Genomic DNA, 8329 nt, shown 5'->3' on the forward strand with positions numbered 1-8329 from the left:
CTCAATGATGGACAGCTTTCAGTGTCAAATTGCCATTGAAATGTTTTTATTTGATGACTATGAATGCATACATGGAGTGTCACCCAAGTATGTTTGCTTAAATGTCAATAAACCTAGTGCCGAGACCTCGACTAATTTACATTTAATTTGCAAAGTTATCAAATTCTTAAAGTATGTGATCTGAAAAAAAAGATCACATACTTTGATTGCACTGAAAATGTAAGATATATATATATATATATACAATGTATATGCTACTTAAATTTTAAAACTTATGATTAGTTTTAAAATATATGTAGTAAAAAATGTATTTATAGCCAGATTTTCATTTTCCATGACCAATATCAAAATTTCATGACTTTCCAGGCCTGGAAAATGACATTTACAAATTTCATGACTTTCCAGGATTTCCATGACCTGTACGAACCCTGTCCAGGAACTAATTTGCACAGCACGCGTTTGAGATCAGAGCGCGGGAACAGAATAAAGCTGGGTTTATACTTTTGATGCCATCACCCGCCGTAATTCGCTAGCATACGCTAAACCGGTTGGCAGCATCAGCAGTCACATGACTGCGTGTTTAGCATTATTGTCCCAAGTGTAAATCAACGCTCACAGGCGCCGACCTGTTTTCAAGGCTCCACGGAGATATTTCAATTTTTCCAGATGTTAAGATGGCTGACATAAATGCTAATGCAGCAGTTATAATTGTAAGTAAAGTTTCTTTTTATTTAACAACGCCACAATAGCACATTAACTGTTTAATCATCGGCTATTGGACGTCAAAAACATAATGTCATTCCGACAGTTTCAGGGGAAACCCGCTACATTTTTCCATTAGTAGCAAGGGATATTTTATATGCATCATCTCACAGACAGGATTGAACATACCATGACCTTTGTCCAATTGTGAAGCAATGGTTGGGACGGGGGGAAAACCCAATCAGAGAATCAGTAAACCGAGTAGGCCTAAATGAGTGAAACTCCCTATTATGTGTGTTGTGGAATGATGTGGCTTAATTATTGGCGTTTGCAAGCGCACATCTTGAAAGTTCAACACAGTCTCTGGAACTTTTGTGCCGGTTTACAGCCAGTGCTCGCTGATGTTTAAAGAATAAACCTATGTCACCAGTTGCAGTTGTATGCTAGCATATTACGGCAGGTGATGCTGTTAAAAAGTATAAACCCAGCTTAAGCCGGAGCGGTGACTGCAATAATTTTTAGGCATGGATACAGGTGCAGAAATACACTGATAACAATAAACTGTAATCATCAGTCGACAATTACGAGACTTCCATGCTCTCATTCACTCATATACCACGTGATCGACAAATGACATCGATGGAGAATTTATTATACCCCCCAGTTTATTACATCAATATAATCAGACACTAATTAAGTAGGCCTACTGCAGGCTTCGAAATTCGGTGTTAAAAGGGCAGGCTATAATAGCCTTTAAAAATCTAGGAAATGAAGGGCACCAAGGCTAACCTAAAAGGCACAATGGCTACGTTCATACATTTTCAAAGGGCACCAAGGCAGTCTTTTTTTAGGAAGTCAATGTAACCAGAAAAAAACCTTTATCTGTAATTCTGTTAAATTGGTCATTCATCAATAAATCAAAGTATTGTAGTGGTGTCATTAAACAAAACAGTATTTTAATTATTTTGTGGTGTCCTTAAAGACAACTTTGGTGGAGAGAGATTATGACGTATCTGGTCTCCTTGAACAAACACTGCTGCTGTTCCATCTCATTACAGCAGGTAGAAGATGCTCCATAGTGCTCAATTTCAAATTGAGTCGCCAGTCTCCCAGTATTCTCTTTATGCAGGAGAATTGCTTTTCAACTTGAGAGGTAGAGACGGCGAAGACCAGAACGATTTGTACAAGTTGGAGGATGTTTGGATACAGACTTTGTTTTTCAGTGAAAAATTTTTCCCAGATTGCTGCATATGTCATGGTCTTGTGATTTTTTGAGAGATCCAACTTCAGCATCATCCATTCCCCCATGTACCGCACTGACATCACATTGAGAAGACGGGATATGTTCAAAGTGGTCAATCAGTGAATCCACATCGTGGTTCCCATATATGGCAAGATCTCCCTGTTCAGTTGGCAAGTTGGCTGGATCAAATATGTCAGCTGACATCAAGATGTTGTCTTGAATAAATGTAACGAATCGAGATTCAATACACTCAGTGATGTTGAGAATTAACTTGGTATGATGTTTTGCAAAGTCTGTCATGGTGTTAGCACCTGATAATAGCGTCACACCTCGGAATGTGTGTTGATTCTCTTCAGTTGTTTGACTGATTATGTTGCACAGCTGTCTTCCATATTGGGTTTGTTTTGCTTTCAGAGATAGACAAACAGCTTCAATCCTGGTTCTTACATTTGAAACTGCCAAATCATCTTGTTTCAGACAGAGAGAGAGTGAAGCTAAGTCTTCTACCAAATCTTTGTATGCAGCAACATGCAAAATGAATTTGTGTGATTTAAGGATTTTTAGATAGCCATTCATTTTTGCTTGATCTGCTGGTTTGATATTCTTTCTTTGCCCAGACGCCATGTCTTTTAACTGGCACACCAAGCAGGTGTAGTCACGTTCAAGTGCTTTTAATGCTTTCCGGCGATGATCGATCCCACAAGTGCCCTGTGACCTGCTTGGCTTGACAATATGTTCATTCATCGACTCGGATAAGCGCTCCAGTTCTTTCCATTTCTTGGCTGATCGTCTGTACATATAATAAAGGTGCATCATCAAGTCATCCACCTAAAATGAACAAAAAGTATATATATATGTACAATTATAAAAATGTAATGACACAGTAAACACATTTTAATCTATGGTTATATGGCATCAGACATATGGTTGAGGACCAAACAAATAATCAGAGACAGGAAATCCACTGCCATCACTTTTATTTTGACTAGCAGCAAGGGATCTTTTATATGCATTATCCCACAAATAGGATAATATATACCACAGACTTTGTTACCATTCTGGAGCACTGTTTGGGATGGAAAAAACAGAAAATGGATCCATCGAGGGGGGTTTGGTCCTTCGACCCAAGGCCCTCAGACAAGTCCTCTACCAACTGAGCTCAATCCTACCCCAGTTATGCAATGAATCATTACATTCTAAATCTTTATTGGTGTATTCTATGATGATTTTTGGACACTGTAATTCAGCGGTTATGTAATATTAAATATAATACACAATATTGAACAATCTGTAAAAAATCATGTGAACAAACTTCTGGTTACCTAAGATTTTGAAATATTATTGGACATCCCTAGAAACTTAATTAAGAATGTAAAATGTTGATAGATTTAAAAATTATGACATTTTATCATTACATTATTACAAATCTGTCTAGTGTTTCTTGGTGTTTATTTGTAAACATTAATACTTGAAATATTATAATATCTAGACTATTCTATATTCATGGCCATAAAGCATCCTATAGAGATGTAGGTCCACTCTACAAAACAACTTCAGTATTCATAAATGTAAGCATCATCTGTTGATATATATGAATATTAACATATTACGTAATAAGTTACAAATTATTTACTGTGTCTTTGTAATAGGTTTCCTTGAAAGCATCTGACAAAGCCAATTCCAGTTGATGAGCCAAGCAGTGTATCATTTTTATCCAAGGCATCTCATTCTGCAGCTTCTTTAAAACCCCTCCTTTGGTCCCAAAGTTAACGGAAGCTCCATCTGCTGCAACTGCAACACACGAGGAGGAGAGATCCAGCTTCATGTCCAAACACTTTCTATCTATGGCTTCCTTGATATCATCTACTTCTGAAATAAAAAAGTTTGTTTTGTTTAATGACACCACTAGAGTACATTGCTTAATAAATTATTAATCATCAGCTATTGGACATCAAACATTTGGTAATTCTGATGTATAGTCTTCAAGAGAAAACCCGCTATATTTTTCCATTAGTAGCAAGGGGCCTTTTATATGCACCATTCCACAGACAGGATAGCACATACCACGGTTTTTGATATACCAGTCATGGTGCACTGGCAGGAATGATATATAGCCCAATGGATCCACTGACGGGGATCGATCCCAAACTGACCACGCATCCAGCGAGTGTTTTACACTGGGCTACATCCCACCCATTTTCTATAATATGACATATAATTATAGGCAGGTCAATCAAACTGAATCTGTAGTACAAACAGCCTGTGAGAACATAGCTCTATTGCAACTATTTAGTATTTTCTATAATATGACATATAATTATAGGCAGGTCAATCAAACTGAATCTGTAGTACAAACAGCCTGTGAGAACATAGCTCTATTGCAACTATTAGTATTTTCTATAATATGACATATAATTATAGGCAGGTCAATCAAACTGAATCTGTAGTACAAACAGCCTGTGAGAACTAGTTCTATTGCAACTATTAGTATTTTCTATAATATGACATATAATTATAGGCAGGTCAATCAAACTGAATCTGTAGTACAAACAGCCTGTGAGAACTAGTTCTATTGCAACTATTAGCATTTTCTATAATATGACATATAATTATAGGCAGGTCAATCAAACTGAATCTGTAGTACAAACAGCCTGTGAGCTCTATTGCAACTATTAGCATTTTCTATAATATGACATATAATTATAGGCAGGTCAATCAAACTGAATCTGTAGTACAAACAGCCTGTGAGAACTAGCTCTATTGCAACTATTAGTATTTTCGTATTTAATTCATAAAAGGAAAGGAATATTTGTTTAACAACATGTCACATTTTAATAATATATTTGAAAGGCAGCAATGTATTTTTTGTATCATACATAGGATACACAGGACAGTGCATACCACAGCTTTTGAAGTGTCAGTCATGGGGCATAGGTTGGAATGGGAACCCCCACATGCACACCCTCAGAGTATTTCTATGGTACTCAGTCTTATTACACATTGTACCTCAGGTGAGTGCTCCTCCACTGAGCTGCATACTGTAACTGCCCTTTATAAAACAAAGTGAGAACAATTAAATTCCACTCACCCTAAAACCTTAATTGTTGGTTTGCCGTTCTGTAGTAATTTGATGCTAATTACTTCTTTCTCAGCCAGAGTTTTGTCTGTGCTTCCATCAAACATAATAGAACAATAGAAAGGTTTTGCTTGAAATAGTTCTTGTACTTCATTTGTCATTGTCTCACCAATATGCTCAATAAAATTTGAACATTGTTTGTCATGGAGGTAACTTGTCCCAGTATCTACCCCATGTTTATTTTCCACGGCAACCATAGTAGGATAAAATGTAAAAGGCAACTCGCATTTTGCCACAGTATATGCTATGTCAAAGAGTTTACACATTCTCGATTTTACAACTTCATCCATTTTAAGGAATGAGCAGGCAATTATATTTCTCTCAGTGTTCTTGTTTTTACTGACAGCATCTCTATGATTTTTGGATTTTCCATGTGTGACTGCCGTGTCTTTTTTTTACATTTGAAGTACCATTAATATAAGCTGCAATAAGATCAAACTCTGATGACTTTGCATTCTCGGCATGTGTCATATTGCAGATTTCCTTTGGGATGAATGTATTATGGTTATCATATGCTTTCTTGCATGTTTTACACCACACTGTGATTACATGTGCAATATTATGCTCAGTCTTACACTCAAAATCCAACCACTCAAATCCCCACGATTTTACTGTTTTAAGTCTTAGTGTAGTATTTTTCACCTTACATTTCTTGACATTGGAAACATCATCAGCTGTTTTACTAGTATTACTTGCGTTGCTCCTGGTAGATTCCTGGCCTTTGGTTGGACTATCAACCACAGTTACTGTGCTTGAACGGGTCGGTGTACACGACTGACCAGCCTGACTGGATGACGAGGTGGTAGATGGAGTATGACTGAAAGAAAATTATATTTGAATGGCTGGACAGTTATGTTAAAGTCTTAACATTAAAGAAATAAAATAAAATAATCTATAATAAAAGTAGCTATGTTAATTTTATCTATTAGTTTGTGAAGGTATCTCCAGATAATCACTGTAGAATACAGGTACTAAGTTTCAGAATTAACCAATCAAGATTTCTATTTCAATTTTACAATCTCATTAATTAAAAAAAAAAAAAAAAAAAAAAGTTTTTACAAGTTTAGACATCTTTATTATTTTGTGGAGACTACCAAGAAAATATGTGTATTACGTTTCAGAACAATACAATCAAAGCTTTAGGAAAAGGGATGAAATGTTCAGTGTTAAATTATTTGAAATACAAATAATTAAATAAATAAATGTTCAAACCAAATCATTTAGGTTTTTAAAAATTTAATCTTTATATTATTTTTCTTGTAAATTCTATATTTAAAAATAAAAATAAAAATCCACCCTAAGTTCAACTTTTTCTCCAACAAACATAATTGTAATAACAAGATTAACTAAATGACCCATTTAATTATAGAATAAAAAAAGTGGAGAGAAATCCCATTCTATCATGTGACCGTATCCACAAAAACGTAAATATTGCCAGAGGACACCATGGCCTATTTTCTTAAGTATGTTTTCAGCATTTATGGATTATTTTTAATATATATGTGTGTGTGTGTGTGTGTGTTAAATGGAGGTTGAGGGGTCTGTGCGCGTATGTGTGGGGGGGGGGGGGGGGGGCAGCAGCGATGGTTTTTATACACCCCCAACCCACTTTTTGGCACCTTCTTACACCGTGCCTTGGACCCAATCACTGGCGTTGTTAGAGACTGGACCCAGACTAGACATGCCTGGACATTGAATGGATATGAGCATAACTAATTTGCTTGAAATTGGAATCATTAACATGTGCTCTTATTAGGTGCCACGGTAATTGGTGACACACGAGATCGCATGACAGTACGGTAACGTGTGTGATTAAACGGCTTTTATTACAAACTGCTAAATACTGTAGGCCTATAGAGGAAAATATATTGTATTATCGTAACTCCAGTCATCTCATACATTGTAGGTTTATTTTCCAAAAACAACGTACGATCTCAACAAAACAATTAAAGATTTCTCGATACCACATGCACAGACTACAAGTCATCGCATTTTTTTCTGCATGCAAAGGTGAAGGTCATTTGAAGAAGACGTGGTACAATTTTCGTTGTTGGCTACTGCTTAGGCCTAGTACCCAGAATTTGTTAATATACACGGGTGTAGCCTGTAGGAAGATACCAAAAAGTGGGGTGGGCGGGCACACAGACACACGTATAAAATTAATATATAAACCATTGATGCTGCTACAAAGTACCCCCTTCCCCGCTTCTTATGCCAGTGATGTATAGGCTATCAACTGCTGAGCATGGGTAATAATAAAATAAACAGAATATTCAAGAATAACCACAAACATTAAACAGTTCACATTTATTTCAGTGTTTCAGTTAATTGGGAATAAATTAATTTGGGTGATTTTAGCATGGGTCCATTCAATAGGCTAATAAACATTAAAACTATAATCCGTCCCACAGGGAACGCCTTTTTTATTACTATGAAATTTACTACAAGTTATTCATTTCTAAGCCGATTGATTTGTAAATAGCACACAAAATTAGTATTGTTTTGTTATTTCCAATACACTTTTACTTTACTGAAATTAATAGCAAATTTTTTTTTTTATAGAATGATGGGACACTCTTTTTTTATATAATTTCAAAATTTGTCATGAAGAATATCAATAATAACAGCCCCAAGTTCAGCCAGCAAACGTTTGTCTAACGTTCGTGAACTATTTGATTGGTTCTCAACGTGGCCATTTGGTTTATTGTGAAGCGCATAAACCAGTCTAGCAGACGTTTTTCCGCTCGGTCTGGTTGAACGCGCGCAGCTGACATTTAAATAGCTAATAATAATAATAGTAAATAATAATAATAATAATAATAATAATAATTTTTACCTGAAATAATTAAAAAGTTTTGGCAATTTTTGTCCCTCTGCCTTCCGTTGTTTCTCGGATTCTTTTAGTCTTCTTTTTCTTGTAGGCATGGTTTAGCCTATTTTGAAAGAAAAAATTGCCCCGGGATTCTTTTTCAGCTATTTATGTTTTTTTTCGTAAATGTACGTTAAAACTTTTGGCAATTTCCCGTAACGCTGTACGTTTCAACCGTAATTTATCGTTTGTTATGTTCGATGTGCAATTATAATACATGACCAAGAAACTGTATACAAACACTACCGAGGAACATCGAATTCGTGCATGTTTAATGTTTTAAAATAAATAAAAAAAACATACACAAAAAGGGCACCACGGCAGGTAATTAAAAGGGCACGGTTATTCATAGCCGTAAAGTAACTGGTATTTTTGAGGC

The 8329-nt window shown here is 35.8% G+C and overlaps 1 protein-coding gene across 1 annotated transcript; it reads right to left on the bottom strand.

The window, feature by feature from the left end:
• Positions 1–1563: 1563 nt before the first annotated feature.
• On the bottom strand, positions 1564–6590 carry LOC121384185 (zinc finger protein 862-like). The gene is made up of 3 exons (XM_041514454.1): positions 5034–6590; positions 3579–3814; positions 1564–2773 (listed from the first exon to the last, which is right to left on the bottom strand). Exons 2-3 carry the CDS (start codon positions 3768–3770, stop codon positions 1922–1924), a joined length of 1044 nt encoding a protein of 347 aa, XP_041370388.1. The 5' UTR covers positions 3771–3814; positions 5034–6590; the 3' UTR covers positions 1564–1921.
• Between the last annotated feature and the right edge of the window lie 1739 nt (positions 6591–8329).

This window comes from Gigantopelta aegis, chromosome 10, assembly GCF_016097555.1.
Source record: "Gigantopelta aegis isolate Gae_Host chromosome 10, Gae_host_genome, whole genome shotgun sequence".
In the NCBI taxonomy this organism is placed as follows: domain Eukaryota; kingdom Metazoa; phylum Mollusca; class Gastropoda; order Neomphalida; family Peltospiridae; genus Gigantopelta; species Gigantopelta aegis.

Bases quoted from the DNA above. Each gene is read 5' to 3' on its own strand.
- LOC121384185 (XM_041514454.1), bottom strand. From the start codon at position 3,770: ATGAAGCTGGATCTCTCCTCCTCGTGTGTTGCAGTTGCAGCAGATGGA. The intron at 2,774-3,578 runs GTAAATAATTTG...TGTTCATTTTAG, and splicing joins AAACCTATTACAAAGACACA to GTGGATGACTTGATGATGCA.